Here is a 15,898-nt window from a genome sequence, read left to right as displayed (position 1 = left end):
AGCAGAAATAATGCTGCTGAAAATTTGTATCAGGAGTATTCTTTGCCATGATGCTTTTTCTCATGCAACAACTTTGTCCCCAGGCTAGCCATCACATATCAATAATGATGCCAAATAGGTGGTAGTCAATGAGAATTGTTAGAATGCATTAATTTGATTAGCAATAGTAAATTCTTTTTTTTTGTAAATCATCTGGAATTAATACAATTAACAATTTAGGAATTACAACTCATATCCGGAAATGCCTAGCATTTGTGGAAACATGTTTCCAGAAACAAATAATTGTTACTGTATTATTCATTGTTCTGGTTCCCAGACAACTTGCAGCCCCCCCCCCCCCAAAAAAAAAAATTAGAGAAGAGAAAATGCTACTGTGTGCAAGTAATTTGCGAGTAAGCCAAGTGTGAGCAAGCCAGTTACAATATAGAGCAAAGTATCTCCAAGTTTCATCTTTGACTGCCCTGTTGAAGGCATGAGTAAAGTTCCCAACACTTTGAACATGAGTCAGGGAAACCTTGTTTGGAAAATGCAGTCCTCATTGCCTGAGTATCTTAGTTACTAAGGTAGTTATTTTCTCCATTTACACGAGCTGCTTTGGCCTCCTGATCTCTTTTGTCACTGCAGCAGAAGCAACAGAAGCAAACATACAGTTTCTGAGACATACAGTTTCTCCTTTCTGAGACAACCAGCCTGACATACCCTTTCTATTAGTTGTATTCAAGTTAGTTTTCATTTCAAAGGTGTGCTCACATTCTAGACAGTGAATCAAGACTCTAGTGATCCTTTTTAGAAAAAAAGAGGGGAAGGGATACTGATGAATGGAATAAGACAAGCAAAAGATTTTATAATGTGCAAATAATATTATTTAAATAACTGCCCCAGAACTAGAGGTCCTAACTATGATATACAACTTGTAAGCCTTCTCAAAAACTGTAGTATAATGCTCATTGCTCACTTTAACCCTTCTGAAAAGCCTATGCATACATTTTCAGGAATGCAAGAAACCACCACAAAACAAGCTTGAGTTTGTAGCTCATTTATCCATGATCCCAGCTGGATTACTTTGAAAGAAAGGTAGGTGATTTTTAATAGATCATAGAATCATAGTATAGTTAGGGTTGGAAAGGACCTTAAGATCATCTAGTTCCAACCCCCCTGCCATGGGCAGGGACACCTTCCACTAGACCAGATTGCTCCAATCTAAGTGTGTTATGATTAGTGCATCCATCTCAGCAACCAGACCTCCTTGCTAGTTCAAATTCTTCGGTGTTACAAGTTAATCAAAAGATTACACACTTCTGCCTATGGTGGGGGTTTAGTTTCTGTTTGTCAGAAATTAATGTTATAGAGCTTGACCTGATACTTTGTAGGGTAGGTCAGTTCAAATGTGTCAGTAGTAGGAGAAGATGAGCAAAATGTGGTTCTTTGAAGATAAATACATAAAAATATATCAGTAATTGCAACGGCAATGCCTCTTACTTGCAGCATGGTTAACAAATCCTGGATGGCAGTCCAACCCCATAGGCCTTCTGAAAGTGCAGTTTCCTGGCACAGCAAAGGTCAAGTACACCTCAAAATCACACTCTGCACAAGGTGTTTTGGGAGGCAAGTGTGAAAGTAAGTAGAAAATGAAAGAACCTGTATGGTTCAATTATCAAAGAAATCTTTGCTGCTATTCCAAGCATTTTCATCTCCTTCATCCAATTTGCATTCAAATGACTGCAGTGTAATAAGAGGTTAACAAAACACAGGATATGCCACCCCTTGCCATCATCTTATGTTTAGATGTATAAAAAATTAGTGATTTTGAAGTCCAGTACCATACCACTCCAGGAATATAACCTGCAAAATATATGGTAAAATGACAGAATAAGCAGTGACTTAACAGGTTTGAAATCAAGGGTGAAATCCCACCTCCTACCACATGTGGGGCACAGTGCCAAGAGCCAACTTTTACCCGAAGGTTATTGCTAGGATATCACACTGTGCAACAGGAGACAGGGGAATATTCACTGCCTTTTTTGTTTGTTTGTTTGTTTGTTTCACAGCAGTATTTGTGGCTCTGAATGTGTCTGCCTTAAACTATTTGCTAAATGGGGTGAAAGAGGCCACACACTTCCACTGTTCCTTTCTTGTTCAGTCATTGTTGCTGCCACCTACAGATTTAACACTGGAAGCTTAATTGCATAGGGTCTTCCTTGGGAGAAGACTGGGAGAGGATGCAGAGGCAACCCTGTAGTTGTAGGCAGGCTCACTCTGCTCTGAAGGCTGCTGGCACTGAATAAGCAGTGTTGCAGCCATTTAACCCACGAGGAATTGTCCTGCCTGTGGGTTACTCTTGTATAGCGGATGGGTTGTCCTCCTCTGCCTTCCAGACTTGAATGTGCCCTCTTAGTTTTCATTTCAAACAGTTGACACAGCTTTGCTTTGGTTTGATTGAATCTCCTTAGGGATCTGAATATTAAAGTGCTCTAAATGCCCCCAAAACTGCTCACTGTGAAATGGAAGCATTTATTCTGCTACAAGAGGGAAGATGCTCTTCTTTGTGCTTCTGTGGGTTTGGGCACTGAGACCACCATTCAGCAAGTTGATGCTTGTACATCCCCTGTCTAACACTGGAGGAAACCCTTCCAGGTCTGCCAAGTCACTGCAGTACTGATGTCTCAGGCTTTCCAGGGCCTCAGCAAGACAGTCTGTAGGGAAAATCAGGTTGATCAGATGGAACAGGCTCTAGGAGCATAAAATCCAGTGGGATTAATGCACCAAAATGGACTGATCTGTGAGAACAAACATGGTGTTCAGAGGTCCTGAATGCCAGCAGCAAGGTTGGGGCTTTCTCATCCAAGGCAACCAAGCTGGAAGAGCTGTAATATTTCCTAAGCCTCAATTAGCCTGCAAACTTTATTCAGTACAGCTTCTTTTCATTAAATCTGATCACATGTGTTTGCTTCTTGACTGTAAATGTGGAAACAGGCAGGTAGTGTTCCTGCAGCTCTGCAGAGCATCCCATGCACTTTGGTTCTAAAGGCCTGCAGAGCCACAAGCCAGTCATCTCAAATGCTGGCTCCTAAGCTGTGCCATTCTGAATAACAGTCATAAATTTTAGCAGGAGGTATAAATTCCCAATCGATATTCTGCACCAACCTCAGGCATGGGAGAATAACACACTGTTAGAACTGCTGAATGAGTGCTCTGTGTGCACAGAGTCATTAAAAACCTGTGGAACAGTCAACCATGACTGCACGAAAATAAATACAGAGCTGAAGGTAAATAGTACCCCTTCACCTGCTTCTTCAAGTAGAATTTTATAAGAATGTTTGTTAAAGGGAATGATTTTTTTTAACAGAGAGATTTTGGTATATTTCAATTGAAACCATATGTTTGGACTTCTGCTGCTTAAATACAAAGTCAGCTTACTTTTAAATTTCATACACTGTTACAAGAACTTAAATAAAAATCTGAGTGAATGTGTTAGGATGCAAAAGGATGTTTCCATCTCCTAAAAATCAGATCTGGGAATACAAGTGAATTTTACTACAGGAGTGTGTTTTGGTTTATTCCTTATTTGCTACATTAGGAAAGGCATGGGTGAGAGGAGATTAAACCAGTTAACTCCTAGAATTTTTTTTTGTCATTTTCCATCTTCTTTCTCACTTTTATATGCACAAAGGATACTATTATAAATACTTCAGGTTTATCTGAAGCAGAAGATAGAAGGGATAAACCATTGTGGAGACATGTGTAATAAAACTGTGTCCAGTTGCTTAGCCTGAACAGGTAGGCTCCCACTCTGAATTCATGAGCAGGGGTTTTAAAGCATTGTTGAGAAGAGGAAATTTGGTGATGAACCAATATAAAAACTATCAGGATATAGCTTTTATTCAGGAATCAATCCCCAATCCTAATACATAAGATTATGTGTGTAAATCAGAAAATGACACCCTTACAAAGGAGGCAAAACTGGAAATTATACAGTGTAAATCTGCTTCAGTTGCTGGGGAACTGACCTAGAGAATAGGCCTGGGGAGATCCAGTTTTCAGAAAATGTAGATGTTTTTGTTCCTGTCTCAAATGAGTACCTAAGATCACAGGGCTGCACATCCTGAGCAACTGTATCAGTGTATTAATCCCACTGGAAATTACATCAGCATTTCACCACTAGACTCTTAGATTTCTTCCAAGGCTTTTATGCAAATTCTTTCCCAGTCCCAGCTGAGGAGAACATATCAAGATTGCAAGCTGCTTCTATTTTAGATTGGATATAAGGAAGAAATTGTTTACTATGAGGGTGGTGATGTACTGGAATGGGTTGCCCAGGCAGGTTGTGAACGCTCCATCCCTGGCAGTGTTCAAGGCCAGGTTGGATAGAGCCTTGGGTGATATGGTTTAATTTGAGGTGTCCCTTCCCATGGCAGGGGAGTTGGAACTAGATGATCTTAAGGTCCTTTCCAACCCTAACTATTCTATGATTCTATTTTGTATGAAAGAGGAGGAAGGGGGGGGGATATAAAATCCTAAAATAAATCCTATTTTAATCCTAACAGGTTACAAGCAAGGAGAATGCATTATCACAACTGATTAGTGAACTATGTATCTGTAACATCTGCAAAGTATATCTTTACATACATCCTTTTCACATTCACATGGAGCATTAAAAATAATGTAGAAAGGACTGAAAATCAAATCAATATTTTAACAGCACAATCCACTGTCTCTGTAACAAACCACATTTACGGTAATGGGAGAACTTCCCCAAGTGCTGGCCAATGATGGTTTTTTAAGTGTTTTTATTTCCACCGAGGAAGTGTTATTATTTCCACATCAGGAAGCTTGCTGAAGAAATATTAGTGATATCCATTTTGGGGTTCGATGTTTTCACCAACAGGCAGAAACTGTGCTATTAAAATGCCAGTAAATACTCATCTTGCTTCATCTGTCCTTTTAGCCTCTTCCATTCTTAGGAGGTATCCAGATGCATCACTTCTCTTTCCAAAAAAAACCTGAGCACATCCTCAATTTTCTGCTTGAAGAATATATTTACATAAAGTAAGCCCCCAACTACTAGAGAGACAGGCTGTGGTAAAAGTTGTTTCTTTCTGCCAGCTTTGAGCTCATTTTGGTGTTGGCTAAAGTTGGAGTAGATTCAATACTAATTACATATTCTTCTGAGACAACCAGCCTGACATACCCTTTCTATTAGTTGTATTCAAGTTCACCCTCATACCCATTACTTCCTAAAACTACTTGTGGGTTTTGAATTCAGCTTTCTGTATTGCTTATCCAAGAATGGCCATGCTAAAGGGTTCAGAGGATTCTACACCCAGAACGAGTTATGGTTTCAGGCTCAAATCTCTGAAGAAGAAAAGGGTTATCAGATTCTGTCAGCCTTAAACTTCAGGTAGCAATGAAGGTGGTTTCTCTACAAATGAGTATTTGAAAAATCTCTTGTTCAGCTGTTTGAATTCTGAATTAAACACATTTCCTGAAAAATTAAAAATTTCAGTGCAACAACAGATAAGCATGCCGGTCCTGAAACATTTGGTAAGTTCATGCTTCAACATATTCATTCCTAAATTCTGTTGTATTTGATAATTATACTTAATGAATATGAAATGTGTTATACAAGTTTCATTCTACAAATCCTTCTTTATTCTGCATAATTTCTGGTAGATTCTTATGTCAGTTTTCCTACTAGAAAGCCCTAAACCCTGGCATTATTCTTTCATGGGCTATTTTATGCCCACCTCACTTGCTGCCATTTGAGCATTTAGTGCTACATCCAACAATTAGAAATTACACACACGTGTTTGTTAGTCTCATGTTTAAACAAGGTATCTTTATGTAAAGCCAGAGAACAGTTCACAGCTGGAAAACAGAAGCCAGTAGTCAGAAAACAACATTTATACCCTAAAGCCTGTGGGGCCTTTAGGACCATATAGCATGTATCTGTTCTCCAAATTAATGGCCTTATATATCTGAAACATTCTGATGCTGCAGAGTTTACTGTGATCTGCCGCAGAAATAGCAAGCACATGTGAGCCAAGAATGAAAGATGAAGCAAGCGTCACCTGAAATCCAGTGCTGAGCTGCTTATTTGCCATCTGTTCATAGGCAGTTTCTGGGCTGGAGGCTGACTTTGGTGCTGTCGCATAAGTGGTTATGCAGAGTAAATTCTGCAGTTCTTTATAGTATTACAAACCTAATGCTGTTCAGTGAAAAAAAATGGCTTCACCACAGAACAGTGTATCATGCCAAGTATTTGTAAACCAGCAGTATCAGAATGCTGCTTTCTTTTCATTTCCAGGACTTTTTCCATGTTTTATTCTTGGGCAGGCACGGAGGGTAAAAGACTGTCATCCTGAAATCGGGGCATTTTGACAATAGCAGGATTTCATTGACAACCTTCATGGGAGCATGTCACAAGAAGCAACTGTTTCTTGGATGCATCCCAAAAGCTCCGCAGATATCTGATCTCATACAAATATACCCCTATGGGTTCCCAGCAGAATGTTCAGTGGAAAATAGCTTGCTCTCCTCCCTGGTTGTTTCCACCCCACGTTTCTGGTTCCTGAGAAATTCCCTTCTGTCCTCTTTCAGTTTGATTGCCCTTTGTGCCTTCCACATCATGCCAGAAATTACTTTTGAGAACTCTAGGCTGACATTGATATTTATATTGTTATTTCAGCCATTGCTATGGTGTTCTTCTTCCCATGAACTGTGATGAAAATGTCTGACCCTTGAAGCCAAGCGGTTTTATAGGCAGTTTAAGTGTATCCACGTGAGATCATCTCACTGTAGTCTTCAGACTTGTCTTTTTAGATGTGATTTTGGAAAGAATAATGACTACTCATGCACGGTATTGTTCTGTCAATGTGAGCAAACATATTTTGCATTGTTTGATGCTTTTCAGTTAAAACTTGGGAATCTGTTGTGTTGTAATCCTGAACCATTAATAGGTATTGCCTTGGATCAGGCTGTTGTGTATCTTTCAGTAAGTTCCAGCTTTTACCAAAGCTTTGCCCATTGAGACACCAAGGCTGCAGATCCCTTATTGCAGACTTCCTTCAAAAGCAGACATTCCAAGTGGGTTACTTGGGGAGAGACTATTTTGACGCAAAATTTAAATAAAACTTGAATAATGCATGTTGGATTAAAAACAGCAGTGGAGGGGAGCTGGCAGCTGCAGCAGGGAGCAACAGACACCTCTTAGTCTCGTATGAAGAGACAAAGTATTTACTGCGTCTGATTTTTTTACCCACTGTGACACTGGTGAAAGCATAGCCATGCTGACAAAGCTATAGTTGAGAGATTTACAGTGTGGTACTTCCATGAAGAGACCTCAGAAGTGGAGTCCACCACAACCCAAGTATTAGCCAAACCATCAACTGGCAGTAATGCCCGCCTGGGTGGAAACTTCTGTAGATAAAGTGCCATGGCTGGCAAAGAATTGGGAACCAACTAAAATATTAGGTGAAACAAGAGCATCTTGGGAATAAAACTGACTGAAAGAGTCTCTGTTGTCAAACACAGACTGAGGACAAATGCCAAGCAGGCTCAGTTGAATAAGCTTTAAACATTTTATAGAAAGCTGAAGCACAAAAGTTTAGCCTAATCCAACCTATTTATATGAGTGTTTGCTGAACTTAATTACGAATTTAAAATGTTTCCAAATGTGTGGAGTGTTTCTGTTTGGATAGCTAGTCTGGCCTGGCTTCTCAGCTGTGCGTAAGAAGTTGTCTGAACTCAGCAAACATTGCTCATCTTGAGGTGTGCATGCATGATCTTAACTGATTCTGGGGAGACTACTTTAAAGTGATTCATTAAGTGAAGGGTTCAGCTACTACCCTTGCTGTCTCTGGGTTAGGTTTCTATTGGTTGGCTGACTGGTTGTTCTAATTTTTGCTCTTTTTTCTTGGTGCTTGTTAGGTTTTTGACCTTCAGAGCTTATGTAAAGCTTGTCAGTAGCCTCTAAAGTCAATACTCAGGAACGCTGATATCACAGTTTGTTATGAAGTGTTAAAGGCCACACTGAGGGTGAGAGCTTGCATTCAGTGCTGCTGTATCATACCTTAAAGGGCTCGGCCATGTAGTTAGCCCTTCACTGCGCTCCCAGGAACCTCCTGACCTACCCATTGATAGTGGGACACCTGGCAACAGAATCAGAAGCCAGCCACCAGAGCTGGTTACATGGAGAGAGGGGCCTCTCTCTAGCCTCTCGAGGAACTGCAAGCAAGGAAAGGAGGAGCTTGTGGAGCTCAGCATGCTTGAGAAGCTACTCTCTACAGCCTCACGCATGCATCCAGAGACAGGATAGGCTTGTGATTATATAGAACGAAGATGCTGTGAGGGAAGGGGCTTGAGACTGTTTGAAACGTAGATGTTCAGAGTCATGGCAGTGTAAGAAATGGTAGAGCCAAAGTCCCCGAGGCCCCATGAAGCTCTAATCTGCAGTGCCCAGCATGAAAAAAACAGAGGTACAACAGAAGTATCTGGCCTGTTTCCCAAGAAAGGGAACCATAAGCATCCTAATTATTTACAACATGCAGAAAGTATTAGGATGATAGTTATTTACATTAAGGAGGGAATATAAATATGCATGCATGCAAAGCTCTCACCAACAGCAGTGGGAGCTTTAACTTTGGATGACTGCAGGATTTGGTGTAATCTCTGCTACTTGGTGATATCTTCCATGAAAGAGGAAGGATGACAATGTGAAAGGAGCTGGTAACTTTACAGACCTTCTTTTTGCATCTCACCTTGATTTTACAACTCAAAATATAGCAAAGACAGATTTATATGAGCTACATGCAAGTTAACCCTGACATAATCCAGCTACTAGACTGATGCAGAATGATGTTTCATGAAATGCTTAAAATTTTACATGGTCAGCCCTATAAGACAAACTGTGTTTAGACTTTTGTCAATTGTATCTGACATTAGAAGATCAGATTTTATATTTCATTTCTGTATCACGGTGTGTTGCATTGCACTTTGTACTTGAACCTGGTCTATCGGGATGTGTCCCTGCCCATGGCAGGGGGACTGGAACTGAATGATCTTAAGGTCCTTTCCTACCCAAACCATTCTGTGATTCTGTGAGCTCACATCGTTTTCCTGTTCACCTTTTTGATCAGTGAGGGACTAAGCATGTTTGCAGCTTTGCCGCGTCCCCATGTGTTTGCTGGGAAGCTGCGGTGAAAATGAGGCGATGAGCACATGAGTCGTTTCTAACAGGAAAGTGAGGAGAGCTGAGCCGTTCCAGGTTTAGGGGGGGGGGGGGGGGGGGGGGGGTGTTTATTTAGGGGATAAAGGTGTACGTGTCTTCCGGCAGCCCCCGGCGCTCGACAGCCCCTAGGGGGAGATGCCGGGGGGCGGTGCCCACCGGGGCCGGCAGCCGATGCCCGGGGCGGGCTGGGGGGGGGGGAAGCGGCCCGGCCCTGCCCGGCGCTGGGGCCGCTTCCTTTCCGCGCCGGCTGCCCGGTTTTTAAAGGCGGTGCGCCCGCTCCCGGCCCTAGAAAGCCGCCGGCCTCCTGAGCTGGCGCCCGCCCGCCAGCCACTCCGACCTGACCCAAACAGCTCGGCTGCCGCGGAGCCCCCGTACCCGCGGGGCGGCAGCGGCTGGGCCTGGGACCCCCCTATGGGTGTCAGTCGGGGACAGCGCGGCGAGGCACTGCCCTAGGCTGCCCGGCGCCGGCCACAGCATGCCGGCAGCGCTGCGCCTGCTGTGCCTGTGGTGTCTGTGCAGTTTCTGCCGCGGGTACTTTGAGGGGCCGCTGTACCCTGAGATGTCCAATGGGACCCTGCATCACTACTTCGTCCCCGATGGGGACTACGAGGAGAACGACGACCCCGAGCGGTGCCAGTTGCTGTTCAGGGTGAGCGAGCAGCGGCGGTGCGGCACAGCAGCGGCGGCGGGCAGCGGGCTCAGCCTGCGGGAGGAGCTGACGGTGTTGGGCCGGCAGGTGGAGGACGCGGGTCGGGTGCTGGAGGGCATCGGCAAGAGCATCTCCTACGACCTGGACGGTGAGGAGAGCTACAGCACCTACCTGCGCCGAGAATCCGCTCAGATCAGCGACGCCTACTCCAGCTCGGACCGGTCGCTGAGCGAGCTGGAGGGCAAGTTCCGTCAGGGCCAGGAGCAGGGGGCTCGGGAGGAGGCTCGCCTGGGCGATAGTTTCCTAGGGCTGCTGCTGCACGCCCGCGCCCTGCTCCGGGAGACACGACACATCTCCAGCGGGCTGCGGGACAAGCACGACCTCCTCGCCCTCACCGTCCGCAGCCACGGCGCACGCCTCAGCCGCCTCAAGAACGACTATCTCCGCGCCTGAGCTAGACCCCGAGCCGGCCTCCAGCTCCCGGACCGGGCTCTGCCTGGCAGAAGCACCGCCGCGACCGGAAAAAAAAACTTATTTATTATGTTTGACTCGCTAAACAAATCACGCGTTTCTATAAGCCAGGAGGGTAGAGGTATGTTTAAGTTAATATCCCGTATTTAAAAATATCGCCCTGTGTTATGTTGTTCATCTTTGGTTACAAAGCAAAGTGAGCTTTTTTGTCTCCAATTCCCCGCCGTTGGTTTATGTATCCCCTGTTCTACTGCAGCTCACCTGCTGCAAATGTGAATAAGGTGAGGTGCTCGCCTGCCGCTCCCAGACTGACGTTAATGATGCTTAAATTGTTTTTGTACTCTCCTTCGGGGTGAAACCTCTGGCTGTCTATTAATTTCCTTAATCTGTTGTAATGGTATGTACCCTACACACGTTAAACATTGTTCTCTTACGTAACTTAAAGCTGTGATTTCTGTTTGCATTCTGAAAGATGGAAACTATTCTGCCAGGATTTGTACTCTTCCAGGCTTGCTTATCTGTGACTTTAAGCTATCACAACCCCAAAAGCCAGCTAAAAAGGCTGATGTCAGATCCTAAAAATGCTGATGTATGTCTTTGTAGTAAGAAGGAGCCTTAGCAGTGATTGTAGTCTCAAATCCCAAATATGAGAGCCAGGTTTCTTAGAGCATGTTTCTAAAGCAGACAAAAAGGTTTTGTCTGTACCAGCACAGTGACATTTCTTGCTGGTGCCTTTGTACGTTTGCTAGCTAAGCTATTAATAAAAATTATTTCTGTTCTTAGACAATAGCAAAAGTGCCTAGTGGGTAAGAGGAGAAAGACTGGGTTTTTAGACTCACTGCTATTTAATTGTCAATTTGGGGTAATATGGCTACTAGGTTACAGATACTGCAGGCAGAATCACTGGGTGAAAAAAAGTTCATATGTTGTTTTAATAAATATCTGAAAACCATGTTAAAAGCCCCGTTTTTTCCTTTTATTGTTCTGCTTGGGACACTCTTGATTTAAACCATGCTGTTGTAATATGTCTTTTCAGCAAAAAATTGTGAGTGTGTAGATCCTGCCAAATGAAATAACTTGCTTTTTAGTGAGAACAAATAAAAATGTGTAGACTCAAGAGGTAAGCAAGTTTCATTAAAAACAGTGTTACAAAAGAACATGTAGGGCAGATTTATTTGAGTTTGTAAGCCTTTTTCAGAAACTTAGCAACCTCAAGGCACTGGAAGAAAAGCTGCATGATGCGTGATTTAGGTCTGATCTTGTTAACCCTCTTTGCGTTCAGTGAGAGTTTGGTCTGCAAACCATCCAGTTGGTAAGTTACTCCGCAGTGTACTGGGTCAACATAAGTCATATGGGACCAGAGTGCTGAAGGCACTGGGAAGTGTTTGGTGAAGGTACGTGCTTACAGAACTGCTGGACCATCCAGACAGCTTGCTTTCACCAGAGGCACGGAGGTATAGCTCCTAGCAGGATATCTTAGGCATCAGTTTGCACATTAAGTCCCCGAGTGTCTGTAAAGATCTACCTGGAAAAAAGAAAATTAGACATTTTATTGACTGTCTTTGGTGTAACTACTCAATGTTATGTTCAAGTCTCTTGCCAAATTAGAAGGTATAACAGGTTCTAGCTCTCAAAAAATAACATTACTTTAAGATTCTTGCTTTGTCACTAGGGTTAGCTGTAACAACATGAGGAAAAGGGGCCAACTGAGTCACCAACTCCTGTCTGCCTGCTATCACAGCAGACCATACAGGATTTCTGGGATGGACCAAGCTCTAGAAGTGCCTGCAGGTTTCACTGGCATCCAGTCTCAACTTTCTCTCTGAGTCTTTCCTGCTTAGAAGTAGGTGCAAAAAATGTCATGCCATTTTTGCCCAGATGCTTCTTAAAATGAGTTTTAGACTCTGCTCACTTTCAGAGACACTGGTTATAACATGAATTGTAAACATCAGTAAAGAAACTAAAACGTTAGGAGGTGCTAGGGGTTTTAGCCATGAGAGCAATATTCAAATCCTAATGGAAAATTGCAGTAGTAGTGCAAAACAAGACTTTAAGCTTGGCTAGTCTATTTGCAATAGCAAATTTCAGTCAAGCTCAAACTATCCCAACATACACAGCATACCAAAAGAGTAAATGTTTGCAGAGGGCTTAGTTTCCAAAGCAGGAGATTACATGACCCATGGAGATATATAGTGTAATTCATTCTGCTCAATATCCCTGTATTTAAGTTGGTCATCTAACAAAACAAAACTGTGGTTCTTTAAAATCCACACTAATGTTTCATACATAATTTTTCAAAATATTCATGTTTTGATAAATATCTCTGTTGATTTAAGTTACAGCAAAATATAAACATGTTTATCTTTGGAATTGAAACAAAATCCTGCTCTGTAATGGCTATAAGAGGCTTTAAATGTTCTCTCTTAAAAGAATATGCATACATCTGAGCATAGTCTATGTGTAAGTTCACCTGGGCAGTAAAAAAGGACCATCTTGTGTAAATTTGAAAGCCAATACAAAACTCTTTTAGGACATTTAAATCTATCAGAATTGGATTTGCACCATTTTGGCTGGCCAAAGCAAACAAAAGCATTAAATGTATTGATGTTAAGTTAAATGGCTTTTATAAATCTGCAAGAACTGGCTGTTTAGTGATATCCATCCGTTTAAAGTTTGAAATCCAAAATGGTTCTTTAAAAACTACATTGCAATCCTCTCTGCAATCTTGTAATTTTTTGCTTTTACTTTTTTAGCTGATAAAACTTATTTAATTAGAAAAGATGAAGAACCTCTAGTTTTATACAGCCTATTTCAAACAGTAAAGGCTTTCTTATCGTCAAAAACTCAGTAAGGTTTTTTAACCAGAGAGCTTTAAAAGGGTGAATGTAGCAGCTATTCTGACCCAATAGCTCCTCCTGTTGTATTTAAATATTGCATCAAAGTTAAAACTAAGATTCAGCTGACATGGTCTTTTTTTCCTTTTTGGGGTGTTCTGGAGATTTTCAAAATACACGTCTGAATTTATTAAAGAGTTGATGATACTGAAGAGGAGATGACAGTGTTTCCTAGAAAACAAAAAACCATGAATAAGTAATGCAGCTGGAAGAGTCAGAGAAAGCTTACTTAATACTTGAGTTTTCTTTGTGACTCAGCCTGCAATTTAATTCATCAAGAGTCAAAGCAAGGCATTAAGAGACACATCTCCACTCCTCTCCAGGTAGCTTATTTTGAAGGCAGTGCTCTGCTGTGGACATTCTCACATCTGCTGATACACACATGGAGACGAAGAGGCTTTGAGTATGAATCCAGAGCAAATAAAAACTTTGGAAAGGAAAGGCAGTGAAAAGTCAAGGGCTAGGAATTCATGATGGTGATGGTAAATTGTGGCATTCTAAACTGCACCTTCCAAAGTGTCTCAAGTTGCCCTAACCAGAACCACACCAAGAAACAGAGAAGTCAAGGGAATCTTTCAAAAACATGGTAAGCCTTCCAAAAACCCTGTGTGCCTCAAGCTGGGTGTATGAATTATCTGAAGTTGTTGCTCTTGTAAGTTGTCATGTGCTCACATGCAGGTTGCCAAGAGGTATACCTCAGAAGCAAGAAATACACTTTCCTTATTCAATAGAAACACCCTGATGAACTACAGAGAAAGCATCAGCTTTCTCTGGTTATAATTATTCTGGTTATAATCTTATCTAGAAAATGTGAATTTGGGGAGGAAATTTTATGGGGTGCGTCTGTTGCTGCTGGTGCAGCTGTTTATTTAGATGCGCTTCATGTTACTTTACCAGCTTCTTGCTCATGTATCACTTTTGTAATTGGTAAAGAAGTTTTCCGCTAACACTGAATTGTTGTTGAGTCAAATGTATTTGATGGCCATTATTCCTGAAGTAAACGTGTACATTCCATATCTGGCATTTTTCTGTCTTTTAAAATGTATTTTTACTTACAGCCCACTGGGGAATTTATTTTCTGTTACTTTATATTTTTTTGGCAAGCCATTAGCAAAAATTGAACAACTTGTGGATCCATATTTCATTCCTGAAGTATGTGAGACTGGCAAAAATACCCCAAAAATAAAAATAAAATACCCCAATAAAAAGCACTTTTTTATGAAGCTTTTATTAGAATATATACATATAAAAAGACTATAGCTGTGCTTATTTTATTTTCTTCATAAAGTTGTCATCCTGCCTACAGGATCAGTTTACAACTGGAAAAAGCAGAATTTAATGACTAATTCTGTAACAAGAAAAACATATGGTCTCCATAATCATTACCTTCTTAATGATGTGGCTTGGACAGAGTCACTCATGGCTTGTAGCTGTTCGTCCTTGAAACCTGCCTTACCTTGGGGAGGTATTTCTGATGGTCTCCAACATGCCATTAGCATTCTTTCATAAGAAAACACAATGCCAGGTGTATCATATTTTCTCAGATGACAACCTTCCTCAGGCTGTACGCATAACTGTCTGAAGTACTTAGAAACCGCCTATGTACTAGTAAGTGTTTGTGTTTGAACTGTCTTTGCGAGGGGGAAAGAAAGCCCTTGGAGAAGGCTGGCTTAAGGAGAGATTAATTATCCAGTGCTAGGTATTGGAAAGTGCAGGATGACCAAAAAAGCAGTGTACTTACACTGTATTTTTCTTACTTTCTCCACACTGCAAACATTTCAACTGCAACAAGAGTTACCAACATAAATTAGGTTTAGTGCAAATAATAGAGAGTTTACTATAGACAGGTGGTCCAAACTGCAAGATGTTTTTTATTCTATTTATTAACTCTTCTCAAAAATAATGTGACCAAGATTTTCAGCTTAGTGCTAGGTCCAAGACAATTAATTCAGTAGGCCTTAGGTTCTCTGCTTTTTCACTTAAAGATCTAAGATCTTCTTATGCCATTACCTGGGTAATGATAAAGAATTATTTCCCATACACTTTCTGTGTTGACAGGTCTTTGGTTAATCAAGAGCAGTCAACTTTTCTTAATAGCGGTCTTTGTCCTTTTTTATGGATATTAATTTGTGTCTAATTCCGTGTGATTTGAGATTTTCATGAAAATTCAGAGTAATATGAGTGCCTATGTCAAATGTCCCACAAATAATTTTTAATTTTTGATGCTTTCTCACAAAGTAATAAGCTTATTAACTCTGGATTCTAACAGAAACACAATCAAACACAAACTAGTTCATAAATGGGTCAGCAAAAGTCAGGATGCTGTTATGTTTCTCATTTTCACTAGTATCTTACATATCCTCTAATTTCAGAAGAGTAAACCTAGAAAAAACAGTGAATGAACAAGAGGTAAAGCACACTTAGGTGTTTTTCCTAATACTAGTGCAGAGGAATAAATCTGACCATGTACACCAAGAATGAACTGAAGTTCACCCTGTGCCCCTTACCTTAGAAACTAATTTGGAACATTTCTATTTCTGTGGCAATTAGGGTTTTCAGAAAGTCAGGCATCCCCTTGTGCTACATATATATTGATTTATAACACCTATCCTAATCCTTTTCCACTATTTCTGGTTCCACAGCCATATGCAGGCTGCA

The 15,898-nt window shown here is 41.4% G+C and overlaps 1 protein-coding gene across 1 annotated transcript; it reads left to right on the top strand.

Annotated features, from left to right (window-relative positions):
- The first annotated feature begins 9,484 nt into the window (after positions 1-9,484).
- FIBIN (fin bud initiation factor homolog) lies at positions 9,485-14,254 on the top strand. Its single transcript, XM_005150718.3, has one exon. It carries the CDS (start codon positions 9,702-9,704, stop codon positions 10,326-10,328), a length of 627 nt encoding a protein of 208 aa, XP_005150775.2. The 5' UTR covers positions 9,485-9,701; the 3' UTR covers positions 10,329-14,254.
- The last annotated feature ends 1,644 nt before the right edge of the window (positions 14,255-15,898 follow it).

This window comes from Melopsittacus undulatus, chromosome 8, assembly GCF_012275295.1.
Source record: "Melopsittacus undulatus isolate bMelUnd1 chromosome 8, bMelUnd1.mat.Z, whole genome shotgun sequence".
NCBI lineage: Eukaryota > Metazoa > Chordata > Aves > Psittaciformes > Psittaculidae > Melopsittacus > Melopsittacus undulatus.
Note: the sequence above shows the minus strand (reverse complement) of the source record. Positions and strands in the feature narration are given on the sequence as shown.

Excerpts from the sequence above, each read along its gene's own strand:
- FIBIN (XM_005150718.3), top strand. The coding sequence starts at position 9,702 with ATGCCGGCAGCGCTGCGCCTGCTGTGCCTGTGGTGTCTGTGCAGTTTC.